General features: G+C 42.8%; 1 protein-coding gene across 2 annotated transcripts in view; it reads right to left on the bottom strand.

Annotated features, from left to right (window-relative positions):
• LOC136881268 (DNA-dependent metalloprotease dvc-1) overlaps positions 1 to 6,202 on the bottom strand; it is a 47,705-nt gene extending 41,503 nt beyond the window's left edge. For both annotated transcript variants that reach the window (XM_067154039.2, XM_068229262.1), the window contains exon 1: positions 5,897 to 6,202. In XM_067154039.2, coding sequence (XP_067010140.2) covers positions 5,897 to 5,977 — 81 coding nt within the window. In that variant the 5' untranslated portion in view covers positions 5,978 to 6,202. The remainder of the gene's footprint in view (positions 1 to 5,896) is intronic.
• Between the last annotated feature and the right edge of the window lie 9,687 nt (positions 6,203 to 15,889).

Below are 15,889 nucleotides of genomic sequence, written 5' to 3'. Positions count from 1 at the left end.
GTGGCATACAGGGATGCTATAGTAGAAACAGCAAGGGAATGCCTAGGAACAACTGTGTGTAAAGATGGGAAAAGGCGAACATCTTGGTGGAATGATGAAGTGAGAGCAGCCTGTAAACGTAAAAAGAAGGCTTATCAGAAATGGCTCCAAACAAGGGCTGAGGCAGACAGGGATTTGTACGTAGATGAAAGAAACAGAGCGAAACAAATAGTTGTTGAATCCAAAAAGAAGTCGTGGGAAGATTTTGGCAATAACCTGGAAAGGCTAGGTCAAGCAGCAGGGAAACCTTTCTGGACAGTAATAAAGAATCTTAGGAAGGGAGGGAAAAAGGAAATGAACAGTGTTTTGAGTAATTCAGGTGAACTCATAACAGATCCCAGGGAATCACTGGAGAGGTGGAGGGAATATTTTGAACATCTTCTCAATGTAAAAGGAAATCATCATGGTGGTGTTGCAAACAGTCAAGCTCATGGGGAGGAGGAAAATGATGTTGGTGAAATTATGCTTGAGGAAGTGGAAAGGATAGTAAATAAACTCCATTGTCATAAGGCAGCAGGAATAGATGAAATTAGACCTGAAATGGTGAAGTATAGTGGGAAGGCAGGGATGAAATGGCTTCATAGAGTAGTCGAATTAGCGTGGAGTGTTGGTAAGGTACCTTCAGATTGGACAAAAGCAGTAATTGCACCTATCTATAAGCAAGGGAACAGGAAGGATTGCAACAACTATCGAGGTATCTCATTGATTAGTATACCAGGCAAAGTATTCACAGGCATCTTGGAAGGGAGGGTGCGATCAGTCGTTGAGAGGAAGTTGGATGAAAACCAGTGTGGTTTCAGACCACAGAGAGGCTGTCAGGATCAGATTTTCAGTATGCGCCAGGTAATTGAAAAATGCTACGAGAGGAATAGGCAGTTGTGTTTATGTTTCGTAGATCTAGAGAAAGCATATGACAGGGTACCGAGGGAAAAGATGTTCGCTATACTGGGGGACTATGGAATTAAAGGTAGATTATTAAAATCAATCAAAGGCATTTATGTTGACAATTGGGCTTCAGTGAGAATTGATGGTAGAATGAGTTCTTGGTTCAGGGTACTTACAGGAGTTAGACAAGGCTGTAATCTTTCACCTTTGCTGTTTGTAGTTTACATGGATCATATGCTGAAAGATATAAAATGGCAGGGAGGGATTCAGTTAGGTGGAAATGTAGTAAGCAGCCTGGCCTATGCTGATGACTTGGTCTTAATGGCAGACTGTGCCGAAAGCCTGCAGTCTAACATCTTGGAACTTGAAAATAGGTGCAATGAGTATGGTATGAAAATTAGCCTCTCGAAGACTAAATTGATGTCAGTAGGTAAGAAATCCAACAGAATTGAATGTCAGATTGGTGATACAAAGCTAGAACAGGTCGATAATTTCAAGTATTTAGGTTGTGTGTTTTCCCAGGATGGTAATATAGTAAGTGAGATTGAATCAAGGTGTAGTAAAGCTAATACAGTGAGCTCGCAGTTGCGATCAGCAGTATTCTGTAAGAAGGAAGTCAGCTCCCAGACAAAACTATCTTTACATCGGTCTGTTTTCAGACCAACTTTGCTTTATGGGAGCGAAAGCTGGGTGGACTCAGGATATCTTATTCATAAGTTAGAAGTAACAGACATGAAAGTAGCAAGAATGATTGCTGGTACAAACAGGTGGGAACAATGGCAGGAGGGAACTCGGAATGAGGAGATAAAGGCTAATTTAGGAATGAACTCGATGGATGAAGCTGTACGCATAAACCGGCTTCGGTGGTGGGGTCATGTGAGGCGAATGGAGGAGGATAGGTTACCTAGGAGAATAATGGACTCTGTTATGGAGGGTAAGAGAAGTAGAGGGAGACCAAGACGACGATGGTTAGACTCTGTTTCTAACGATTTAAAGATAAGAGGTATAGAACTAAATGAGGCCACAACACTAGTTGCAAATCGAGGATTGTGGCGACGTTTAGTAAATTCTCAGAGGCTTGCAGACTGAACGCTGAAAGGCATAACAGTCTATAATGATAATGTATGTATGTATGTATGTATTTTTGATTATAAGATCATTTCTTCTGCACAGATCTAATAGTTGTTCTCCTTCTGGGTTCCTTTGTCCAAATCCATGTGGACCAATGATGTTCTCGTACCCAAGTCTGTCTACCCCAACTTGCGCATTTAGATCTCCAATAATAATATTTTCCTCATTAACTGTTTCTTCCAGGTCTTGCCAAAATTTATCTTTGTCTTCCTCACTGCAGCCTGTCTGTGGGCCATACACTTGTATGATGGTGTACTTAGTGTTCTCCAGTTTCATGAACATTTTAATGATTCTATCACTTTTGCAGATAACAGCTGTAGCATCAGTCCCTTCGTCAATTAAGAATCCAACACCATTTTTCACTACCTTATCCTGTCCACTCCAGTATAATTTATAACCTCCATGAAGTGTCTTACTTCCAATCCCTTTCCATTTGGTCTCACTTAATCCCAATATTGATATTTTTCTTCTATCCATCATGTCTAGGAGTTCTTCTAACTTTCCAGTTAATGATAGAATGTTCATAGTTCCAATTCGGTATTTGGGTCTCTTTTTTATTTGGGGTTTCCTTCCAGAACTTTGTATATCATCAGCCTTACAGTCATCATACTTTACAATTGTCTGAGAGGACGTGTCAGTCCGGTCTATAATATCCTTTCCGAGGCTCTTTTTCTTATTGAAAGCGACTGTACTCAATACTCTCCTGCTGACTTGTTAGGCCTAATGCATAAGAGGATTTTCTTTCAGGGTTTACTCCCTTAGCCTTTGAGGATGCCTTCCTCGTCCTACAAGGCAGTAGGTTCCATCTGTACACCCCAGAAGGATGGGTTGCCTCTTCCGCCATCTCCACCGTACCGAAGTCCATTTTCTCCACCGTAGATGCCGTTGAGGTCTTCACCCTTAACCCAGGGCAAGGGCCCTCCATATTTATGACCCCTGGAGAGAGGGTGTCCCAGTATTTTAAAACCCCCAGGAATTGGGCTACCTGTTGGTCCTCGGCTTGTATTGGTTATTTCAACCAGCCCTACATACTGTAGGGGCCCCCTATCCGCCACCTGGGGACGCGCTCTGTAGGGGTCAGGTTCCCCTGGTTACTTATTGGAAGTTAACCCCACCCACAAGGAGTAAGGTTATTTTAAATTTCTGATCATTTATCTTATACATTTTACCATACCAGCTATGATCCCAGAGATATTCATGAATGTGGAATTTCGTTACCAAGTCTGCATCAGCGCCAAGTCACGAGAAAATGGGTACACAGAATTTAATAAAAACCGGTATGTAAAGTCGGAGAAAAAAGAACTACATTCTACGCTGTAAATAATTTTATAATATGCCCTAATATCACACAGTCAAAAGAAAACTAAATGAGAAGGCCTACAATATAGCTTATAAAATTGATCAACAATAACATTACATTGACCATTGTTTGTTATGATTTGCTTTGTTTCTTCTGTTGCCACTCATCTACGATAGATAAGATTACTGCTGCATACCGAATATGTTCTTAAAAATTTGCTTGGGCCAATGACCTCGATGTTAGGCCCCTTTAACCTACAAGCATCATCATCATCATCAAAAATTTGCTTTACCTACATCGCACCGACCAGATAAGTCTTATGGCGACAATGGGATAAGAAAGGACTAGGAGTGTGAACGAAACGGCCTTGGCCGCAATTAAGGTACAGCCCCAGCATTTGCCTGGTGTGAAAATGGGAAGCCACGGAACACCATCTGCAGGGTTGCCGACAGTGGGGTTTGAATCACTATCTCCCAGATGCAAGCTTACAGCTGCACGCCCCTAACCATACGATCAACTCGCCCGGTTGTACCGAGTGTAATAGCCTGCCTGAATATTGGCGGAAGTAGATGAGGAGTTAGATAACTTTCTTCTTTAGCATGCCATTCCTCTGGTTCATAAATTTTCTGATACTACTGGTATGTCACACACTGGTTCATTATAGCATTCAAGGTATTCAATCCCTACTCTGGGGCACTTATTGGAATGAGCAGTGTGCATATTTAACAGATAAATGGCAGAGGAGTGTTCACGGCTGTCTGCGGCCTGGTCACACCAGTTCTGGAACTTTGGACTGTTACATCGGCACCGTAGTACTGTTCGTTAAAAGTGAGAAAATGTGCGGTTCTTCACTTGATCGAGTATTTTATATGATAACATTGTTTTTGATCGCTACTTTCCTATTGACGTTTTTGTAATGACCTATGTTGACTTCAGTTTGGAAAACCAACAAAGACAGTCATCCTGAGAATCCCGTAGCGAACCACGGGTACACCAGCTAGTTTCGAAGATAAGTACATGTTTGAAACAAATGGCCAACGGCGCGATTACTCACAAATGCTGTTCCAATCCTATTACATTTTCCTTAACATTTACAAACAAATAAAATGGAGCACCCACTCCAAGGAAACATAACCAGGAAAAGTCACCTGAGGTATAATAATGGCGTGTGGCCTCCGGATTACAGTTTTCGGAGACCTCGAGGTGCCAGAATTTAGTCTCGCAGGAGTTCTTAACGTGCCAGTAAATCTACTAACATGAGGCTGACTTATCTGAGCACCTTCAAATACCACCGGACTGAGCCAAGATACAACCTGCCAAGTTTGGGTCAGAAGGCCAGCGTCTCAGCCGTCTGAGCCACTCAGTCCGGCATTTATTATTATTATGTTATCACCAAGTTGTTGAGTATGTATGGTACTTGATAATGTTCTCTCTTTACACACTTATGATAAGTGATGATTTCTTGGTACCGGTACCTGTTTATCTTTTGACCTTGAAAGTTCATTTTTGTTGCCATATGCCATTGTGGTGCATAAATCACTGAAGTTTGATGTTCAGGTTCTCTCTTCCAGCCCTCTTCCATTGTGGTTGTGAAGGCTGTGTGTTACTCTCTTCTTGTGCTTGATCATTGGTTTGAAGTAAGCCTATTTTGGTCAAACTTACACCAAGCATGGTAAATACAGTATTTTACTGCTGTTTGTGAAATTTATGCAGCCCTTATTGTAGATGTCAGTTGCATTGGTATTTAAAATTAGGCTACACATCATAACGGATGACTTTCAAGGTTATCTACTTTTCAGCTAGTAATCCCAGTATGATATAGTAATGGGAAAAATGGCATGTCCCCTGCATTATGATAAATAATTAGGTTAAACAGTTATACTGTAGAGATACAGTACTCATGGGGCATCCATATTTACAAAAAATATTATCAGAATGAGGTTGTAACCTATTGTAGGTCCCTATCATTTCAAGGATTTCTCTCATAAATATTTATGTCCACGGTTTTTATTGTAATTTACGCTTAACCACAACAGCCAAGCACGGTAATGCTGTTGGTCCGGTTTCGAGGCCTGTTCGTATGGCACAGTTCGACGATTTCGAACTACCCTACAATCAGCTGATCATGATGTTGGCCTCGTGCCGCAACACGATGAAGTGGCAGTATTCGCAATCTGTGATTGTTAATACTTTAAGCTTTCGGCTACCGGTCTTTAATTCTGCCCCAGTGATTTTGAAATGCGTATTTTCTACGCTATCCGTCATTCAAGAGCAACGGCCCCTTGCTTGTGGACCATAGGAAACATGGCGGACGTTCGTTCTATTAGCTTCACCCAGGCAGCGCTTCCGCCTACTATGTTATTCTAGCTCGTTAGTCATGCGTTACCATAACAGTAGGTTCATTGGGACAAGAGCATTACATCAAGGTTAGGAACTCAAGGAGCCCAACACAACATTTCATGAAGAAGGTTAGGAACTCGCTATGCAGCATAAAATAATTACGTATAATTTTAACTGTTATAAAAAATCATGCCGTCTCACTTCGGATGGAATATCCTCTTCATTAAGCTGTTCTTGCAACTGACATGCCAGTGCAAAATCGTCATCTTCATCGAAATTCATTTTTAAAAGGATTACGGTATTATGTCCAATGTGGACCCATCATGCACATAAACAGTCAATTCATTTTAATATTTCCATATTTTTACAACCACAAATGCTTGCGCTTATGCGTTCTACGGTATAAATTTGTCCTCATCGCAAAATCATCAAAACAACATAAACGTCAAAACTAACGAAACAAACTGAAATTTAAGGATGTCCCACTCGATCGCCTGCTCGAGCAGGCTCAAGTGTTGACGTCAGGAACTGGTGTGTCGAGCCAAATATATATATAGGCCTACTTTAATATTGAACGTATTTGGTACCAACAAATACTTTTTGGTACCAACCACCATGGCCAATTAGTCTCCGGGAGATGAAAACTTCGAACTCTTCAGAATTCCTAAATGATTCTTCCAGTGAACTGTCTTGCTCGTCTAGCTGTTAGGGACACTGCAAATGTATAATTAGATAATACAAGTGAAAAATTAATAACATCATTTATTTATAATGGCGTATTTTACCGTAATTTGTAGATGGGTCAATGTTCCCCCATAGTGTTTACTCTGTGGTTGTGTACTCTTTGTATGATACATTTATTCGATTAGCGAACGTAGACTCCATGGATCTGTGTGGCTATACAATATTTGTGTGTGTGTGTTGTAGTTGGGGGAGCTCTCTTGTAGCACTTTTCAGTGCTCGCTTTCTCTTTCAGGAAATCTACCTTAGGATGACTACGGCGGACAACGGCCTGGGCAGCCAGATGGAGAAGATGACGCCCGAAGAATGTGCAATGGAGTTCGGACGCATGGTGCGAAACTTCTTCAGCCGAGTGCCACCAGCGCCGGAGAGCAGCACGGAGCCAGAGACGCCAGCACCCGAGCCGGAGCTGGAGCAGGAGGCGCCGGAGGTCGAGGTGGAGACAGAGCCGTACAGGGACGGGCGCGACCCCCTAACGGCTTTTTCTTCTCCAAGAGCTACACGGACCCGCCGTGCGAGGCGCTGCTTGTCTACTACAGGCCGGAGCGCCCTGTATCTTCTGAACAGGGCCTAGTCCTGGACAGAATGCGGCGCCCTCGCCACGGAGGCAGGATCATCTCGACGACCATGTCCGTGGAGAGCTTCCTACCAGGAGGTCTCATCATCAGGCATCACGACCAGAAGCGGACGCGTGACGCGGAGAAGGAGCGCTCTGCTTTGTTCTAGGACATCCGTCTACCAGGGAGGGACGGCGTGCCAGGGACAAACGCCGGCGCCCTCAGGAGGAGGGCCGAGACGGAGACCAAGGATGCAATCACCCAGACGCCGAGGAGGCTACGGCACAGGGCGGTTAACACCGACCTAGTCCAAGCCACCCAGCCGGAGATCAACGATGCCTCCACCCAGGTGGTGCGCGCCGCCACGCGGAGCCGCGACTGTGCGACCCAGGCCGAGCGGTTTGGCTCTGCCAGGTGGACGCAGACCGAGGCCCCGAGCCCGCCAGAAGCGATGTGTTCGAAGTGGAAACAGACCACGGCCTACCAGGAAGAGCCAATCACCCGGGCACAACCCAGGAACGCGCCCCGGACGGTGGACGGCAATACAGCAGTGGAGAAGGACGCCCCCGGCATTCGGAGGCTGCTACCCAGGCCCGGCCTGCCAGCGTGTCAGTCGAGCTACAGACGATGTGCGCCCCACAGGGCAGAGAAGGCAGTCGAGTGTCGGCACATACTGACGTCACCGCCGCCTGCCACGAGGAGGAAGGCGCCGTCTCTACAGCGGGATCACCAGGAAGAAGCCTCTTCCCCTGGTGAGAAGAGAACCCCACCCGCTGGAAGAAGACGACACCCCCGGACAAGGAGGAAGTAGACGACGCCGGCCCACCAGGAGAGGGCCGCCCAGCCGCAACCCAGGACTGCTCCGAGAAACCAATCAGGAGAGGACCTCAGCGGGAAGCAGCAATCAGGCGAGACCGAAACGTCCCCCTTTACAGCTCTTGCAGTGTTTCCACTGCCTGAGGTGGGGTCACCAGCTGGGGAGGTGTGGGCTCTTAGTGAGGCGCAACCGTTGTGGGGGTGATCACCACTACACGGCCTGCGCAGCACTTAAAGAGGCATCAGTGTGCGCCAACTGCGCAGGGGGCCACCCGGCCTCCCACCGCAGTTGCCCAGTCTACCGGGCTATGGCGCGGGCAGAGAGGAAGGAGGCCCAGCATCATGACCCACCCCCATCCAGGCAGTATTGGCCTCATTCTCCGGGATTGGAGACTGGGTACGAGGGATCCCAAGGAGGTGGCGCTGTGCGGCAGCCCGTAGTGGTACTTGACGCATGGCTCCGCAACTGACAAGGCCCGCGCTAGTCACGGCAGTGCTCAGACGGACTGATCCCCTGAATACTAGACTGGCGAGACAATGTTTCATGGCTGGTGCATGATATTCTCAACTAACATAACCTCTGGACCCTTCCAGCCCACATCCTACATGCAAAACTTGATATCTTTTGATAGCACATGCCTATGTGGTTTTCCCCTGACCCTTAATACCACACCTTAACATCACCTTACCAACACAAACTCTGGCTGTGGTAGCATGTTTGACATGGAAACCGGCAGATAATGCTGCTATCACTTCCCACTCTTCCCTGCTATCTCTTTCTTCTTAGAAATCTTGTTCTTCTTCTTTTTGATATTGATTGGGCTTAACTTATTTTGCCCATTAAGTTGACTTGGATAATTGGATAGTCTTGAGATAGATGACGTATAATTACTGTAAGTCAGCTGTTCGGGAAGGCAAGTATGCACATTACGAGTTGACCAAAAAAGGAATCACTTCTTATTCTTCTTAGACTGTTCACACAAATTTATGGAGAACACCTTCCCGTAAAGTTGTAATACATTAATGTTAGTCTGGGCACTCTGATGCTCTGCTCGATATACAAGACTATAAGGATACATACCCAATAAGACAATGACCAGTTACGACCTATATACACCAGAGCCCACCAGAGGTAGACCATATACGGAGTTTCAATTTCAAATTCGGGATGGGAATGAGACAAAATCTAAAAAGGGGATACACAAATGTAGCACAGGGACACAAGGTACAAATCTTCACGCCAGAGTGATCCTTCTCGGGGTCTTCCTACTTGACAAACAGGACCGGATCAACATATAAGGGGTATAACAAGTACAGTAGGAAAAAAAATAAACGAGTGGGATAGATGCTAAAGGGAAGAAATCAAAACATGGAGGAAGGATGAAGTGTTACCAATACAAGGAGAGTTACAGAGTGACGACGAAGCAATGAAACAAGCTATGCATGACCGGCATCTGCAAAACAAGTGAAAGAAGATTAAGGACCTAATCATGGAGAATATTCAATGAAATGTCAAAGTGACAGCCGACAAAGGGATCTATGTAAAAATGCTAGGACGGAAAGCAACCTATTGTTTTTGCGGCACATTGGTAGTAGGTATCTAACTAAACGATACGCTGAGCTTGGTCAAGAAAGCGATTAATTACATTAATGATGGACGTAGAAGGTTGATGTAGAAAACATGATGCAGTGGTTGGAAATGGAATGCGTAATTATAGTAACTTTTGCAAAAAATATTTGTGAGGGACATCAAAACATTTACAGTGAAAAAAAAAAATTTGCATCACTCGCTACCTCACTGCACAGACACGTAGCAGATGTTTAGAGATGAAATCTGTGTTTATATTGTGGTGTAAGTGCGTGATTAAATCGTAATTGGATAATATTTGTTATATGGCGACGAGAATAATGCCCTGAGAAATACGAAGGTTTAGTGCCGACAGAGGATTGAAGTTCATAATAATATCAGCCCTTTTACTTGGAAGTAGCGTGCCAAAGATCATTCCACTGCTTATTGTTGTCGTGTTTAATTAAGGTTAGTAAATCACTAAACGGGTGGGCAAAATTCTTCTTAGAAATAATAGCATGTCGGAAATGTAGATTGAATCGATTGCCACGCAGAGGGAGCGCACTTCGGGGGCCCCCCCGTAAAAAAAAAAAAAAAAAAAAAGAAGAGCTCTCTGAGCTCAACATGTTAGCCTGTATGTAACGAGTAGTAGGAAGTGTATCGTTGTAAAGTATGTGTTTGAGAACAGTGTACGTGTACAGAGATGTTGGATGTTCAATAAACCATTCTTTTAAACTAACATGTGGTATCGTGGTTATGTTACTCTTTGCATAGCCCGACAGTTAGTTCACCTACAAGGTTATGGGCCCAGATCAACAGAAATTCGGAGATCCAGATTGACAGTCTGCTCAGTATGTTCCAGAAAATCGACAGAGCTACAGAACTACAAGGTTCCAGAAAGTTCCAATGAGTTGTTTTTTCTGTGTGCTTGGACAAATAGTGAAGGTTATCCAGTGACAATGGCAATTATTGAAATGTATCACATTCAGCAGTTTTCGGGTGCAGAGTTTGGGAACTGGTTGTTTAGAATGTGTATTACGTCAAGATCAAGTGATAGAGGCTATTGAAGTTGCTGATTTTGTTACGAAACCCAAAAATGCCGGTAAGGAAGCAAGAGCTAAGTGTTACTCATTGCTGGTATAAGTGATAGTCACCTTCATTTTCTGAAACAGCATAATTCAACTTACGCTATGTTTAGGTGTTTAAAAGATAATTTTAAAGGTAAAGGAGCTAGACGTTGTTATATTTGAGGAGACTTTTGATTGAAGCTAAATATGATGATTGTAGTTCATTAGCAGAACACGTTATGAAATTGGAGGACTATTTCTCGTCCATTATTGGAATATGCAAACAGTGTTTGGGATCCTCACCAAGAATACCTAATAAAAGAACTAGATGGTGTGCAGAGGAAAGCAGCAAGGTTTGTAACAGGGGATTTCAGGAGAAAGAGTAGTGTATCAGAAATGTTAAAGGAACTTGGGTGGGAAACTTTAAGTAAGAGAAGGGAGAAAAGTAGACTTATAGGCTTATATAGAGCCTATACAGGAGAAGAAGCATGGGGAGATATCCGTGAGAGGCTTCGGTTGGAAAATAATTATATTGGTAGAACTGACCACAAGTACAAAATTAGAAGGAATTTTAGCAGAAGCGATTGGGGTAAATTTTCTTTCATTGGGAAGGGCGTGAAGGAGTGGAACAGTTTACCAGGGGTAGTGTTTGATCCTTTTCCAAAATCTGTACAGATATTCAAGAAGAGAATAAACAACAACAGAGATAATAAATTAAATGTTAGAGGGAATTCGACCAGTGCAGGATATTGTAAATAATAAATGTGTGTGATTAAATTAATTCCATCCCCTGGTCTAAGGAGTTTGGACAGCCCAAGTAGGGGACTGCCTGTAGGGGTGAAGTACAGTGGGGACTTCGAGGGCCCTGGGACCGCTACGGTAGCTGTGAAGGCCCTTCAGGAACTCTGAAAAGTGGTGGCAAAAGGGGCTCTGGTTAAGACGCAGCAGGTCGTTATGCTACTTAGGTTCCAAAAATGGGTAAAATATAAATATGTAAATAAATTCAATGTTAATTTTAATCTTATACCAGTTGTATAGTATTATTAGAAGTAATTTCACATACCGTACTGTATATGAGTTGACTATGTTTGTAAGATATTATAAGTAGAATTTTGTAAATAATATAAATTTATTAAGGATGATGTGTGTGTTTAATAGAAAAAATTATTAGCGTAAATTGTATAATATTGTATTCTAGGAAAATTTTCTTCGTCTCCTGTTAATTTAAAATTTAGTGCTTGGCAATAATGTATTTTAGTGTACCATTTGCCACCGAGGTAGACACCTCATTTGCACCTCATTTGCAAATAAAGAGATTTTGATTTGATTTTGAAATTATGTAGGTCATGTATTGGTTCAGTGATGTATTAACTGGTTATGCTGATGCAGATTTTGCTAGAGACATTGATGTTCCACTTGATGTTTTACAAAGATGGGTGGAAAAGAAACTTGTAAATGTAGAGTATTTTGAGACTAACAAACAATTAGCTGACATATTGACTAAGCCTGTGAACTTTGTAATTCTGGACAAGTGTATGAGAGGTATTGGTTTGGTAAAATGTTAAAGGTCATGTTGAGTTGTTCATATGGGTCTAACATTGAGACAGGGAATGTAGAGGGTCAATGTTCCCTCATAGTATTTACTCGGTGGTTGTGTACCCTTTGTATGATGCATTTATTCCATAAGAGAATGTAGACTCCATGGATCAGCTGTGTGGCTATATAATATGTGTGTAGTTGGAGGAGCCCTGAGGGCGAGCTTGGCAGTCATAGCGAGAAGATGTACGTGCTTCCGGCTGACTCATCTCTCCTCGCCAGGCGATCTGTACTTTCCCAGTACTAGCCAGGCAACTGTACTTGTTGGTACACTTTCAAAAGAGTTTTGTCTGAGCTGCATCACTTCTCAGTGCTCGCTTTCTCTTTCAGATTTATTTCTGGAAGACCACAGTGGACAACAGAGAGGGCAGCCAGATGGAACCGAAGACGCCTGAAGAATATGCGACAGAGTTCGGGCTCATAGTCTGAAAACTCTTCAGCCAAGTGCCATCAGTGCTGGAGTACAATTCTGAGCCCGAGACGCTGGCACCACAGCCAGAGCTGGAGCAGGAGGCGCTGGAGCTCGAGGTGGAGATGGAGCCATACAGGGATGGGTGTAACCCCACTAACGGCTAATTCTTCTCCGAGGGCTACACGGACTTAAGGGTATGAGGCGCTGCTCATATACCACAGGCCGGGGCGCCCTGTATCTTCTGAACGGAGCTTAGTCCTGGACAGAATGCGGCGCCGTCCGCCCGTCCATCCATCCTCACGTTTTGAATTGTGATCAGTGGAAGTTTTTGGGCTTTTAATTTGTCATTTCATTTCGTCTCATTTTGTACCATTAGGGGCCAATGACCTAGATGTTAGTCTCCTTTAAACAACAAGCATAATCATCATCAATAAAACTCTACAAGCATATCTCCATCAGAAAAAAACAATATACCAATTGCTTCACCGATGGATCCAAAAAACATCCAAGGGTACAGGAGCTGCCTTCTAGATCCCTCAACATAACATAAAGCAACAATTTACTTTAACAGCCAATGCCTCAATTTACACTGCCGAAACCTTCGCTATCCGCCAAACTCTTTTATACATAAAACAATATAACATCTCAAATGTGATAATATGCACTGATTCCTTAAGTGTACTACAAAGCTTTCAAACTCCAAAAGAAACTCTCTTGGTGTATTTGGAACATACGCAAGTTATTAGATACCCTTTCATTTAATAACCACAATATAATACTGGTCTGGATACCGGGTCACTGTAATATAAGCGGCAACATCAGGTCGATAGGTTAGCAAAAGAGGCAGCCAAAGGTACAGGACTTACATATCCAATAGCCATTCTGCACACAGACTATTTGCTCAACATCAAACAGCACATAATCCAAAAATGGGCTTCCCACTGGAAAGATTCAGCAAAAACGAAGGGCAAGTACAATTTACGAACTTCATCGTATAGATCCATATTGACACAGTTAAAACTAAGAAACAATGTTAGGTTTTGGTCCACCCAATCAATACACGTAACATTGTTTCTTAATTTTAACGCAGGGTAAATCGTATTACCAAATACAACCGGAGCTTCAGAGAGCCCTTTGGTTCCTCACAGGCAAATACTCAAGGAGATACGTTATCAATACAATCCGTTTAAGATTCAATCACGTGCTAACGCCAGAATATAAGTACAGATTTCACATAAGCGATACAGATACATGCTCCTGTCAACTGCTCTAGGCTCCATCCACCACATATTATTCCAATGTCCTAAATACTCCAACCAACGGAAAAGTTTTTTCCAAAAACTAATTGACCATAACATTCAACTACCGACAAACGTTGCTTACCTCACTCACACTCCTACACTGATTTTATTGATGAATGTAGAATCACATTACAAATTCCTAAAGGATCATACCCCATCCTTTTCACCTAACCTACATACAAAATTTAACAATACTTTATACTCAACTAACCGACTATAGAAGAAATCCAATGTCCAACTTCGATGGAATATGTCGGCAAAACTACACAACTTTCAAACTTTACCATTAGGCTAGCATATAAATTTTAATCATCTTTTACGAGCACAATTCTACACCTCCGCTTTTACGAGCACAATCCTACGCCTCCGCTCCATCCACATCATCTACTCCCAACGACCAAGTTCATATGTTTTTCATGGCTGCCACCAACTGAATACTTAAATAATACAATACAAAAAATACATAAACAATGTGGTTACTGGGTAATGAGTTAAGCTAAGTCCAATAACAGACCGGAAGAAGAAGATTCTTGTGTAGAAAAAGTTATTCCATACACATATTTTTAGATAAATATGTAAAAAAAAAAAAAACGTGTGTTGCAAACTTACCTTCAAGCTGCAGAAGTTTTGAATGTTCTCACAGTAACAGCCACTTATCGTACACACATCCGTGTACCTACAAGAAGTCAAACTAAAACAGTATTGCCAATAAGGAGAACTAAAACATGAGATGCTATAATGTCCCAAGTTAACCCAACGTCCCGGTATTGTTACGGTACTGTAATTCAATCGAAAAATTTAACTCAACACACAAAGATATATTGGTACAGTACTGTAGTTATTAGCAAGGAACTACCAGGTACTTTTTTTAAATTGACAATATTAAGGGCACCTGAGACATGGCTCATAATGGTGCAATACAAAATCAGAAAAACATTTCACAAGAAAAAAAATTCCAAATCTTTTTTCTCCCCCACAAAACAAACAAATTTCACCATGCACTTTCAGAGAATTACAAAATTACTTCATGTTCTACAGGAATGACTTTGTGAATGCTTGAAAGGTGTAGGTTGGCAAGTTTTTCTTCTCCCATTGGGTTTCTTTAGTAGTTTTTGAGCCTGCTCAACATACAGAAACTCTGCACAGCAGTAGCTACGCCAATAGAAGAAATAATCTCCTTGCTGATAAGCTCGGCCCACAGCAAGCACGCTACGCTGTCATTGACTGAAACCCATGGTATGTTAGTGTTTGATGCGTATTTCTCGGCATGGCTCTCAAGATGATATAGATGTTATAGGGAATCTGAAATATTTGTCCCGAATGAGTAAATTTATAACACCAATATAAATGGTCCGTTATTGGACATTATAAATTTTCCAGCTAACTCATTCCTGGTTGCCAGCGTTTCGCCCTCGTGTGCTAGGTTGGGCTCGTCAGTTGGTACCTAGTACACCTACCAAGACGCATGGCTAGTGCATATCGTGGAGGCCACTGCGTAGGCTACTTGAAGCCACCGGCAGTGCCAATGCACTATGAGAGACCTTGTCTCACTACCAAAAATTGATGCTTGCTTGGCCATCAGATGATATAGATGTTGATTCCCATAGGGAATCTGAAATATTTGTCCCGAATGAGTAAATTTATAATACCAATATAAATGGCACTAGCCATGCATCTTGGTAGGTGTGCTAGGTACCAACTGACGAGCCCAATCTAGCTCCTGAGGGCGAAACGCTGGCAACCAGGAATGAGTTAGCTGGAAAATTTATAATGTCCAATAATGGACCATTTATATTGGTATTATGGCTCTCAAGCCCGACCAAGCCATGTAGAGCTTTACCAACACCGCCTTGTAAAGCCCATTTCAATTTGCCCGCGAAGTGATTTGATTCGTTAAATTCAGCTGCTGATAAAATTACAATGGTGCGAGATACCGATGTAATTTTTTCAAATTACTCATCAGTATGACTAATGCTGTAACGCTCATATACTCCGTTCACGTTGTTTCTGACTGCCGTGTATATCACGGGTCAGGTGTTCCGAAACAGTCTTGCATAGTTATGCCACCTTCCCATCAGACATCCTACAGATCTTTTTCCCTTGGGCTGCCTAGCAGCAGCCTGCAGTTGCAATGAAT

This window comes from Anabrus simplex, chromosome 9 (assembly GCF_040414725.1).
Source record: "Anabrus simplex isolate iqAnaSimp1 chromosome 9, ASM4041472v1, whole genome shotgun sequence".
NCBI classification, from domain to species: Eukaryota; Metazoa; Arthropoda; class Insecta; order Orthoptera; family Tettigoniidae; genus Anabrus; species Anabrus simplex.
The sequence above is the reverse complement of the archived record's forward strand: the minus strand, read 5'-3'. Positions and strand labels throughout refer to the sequence as shown.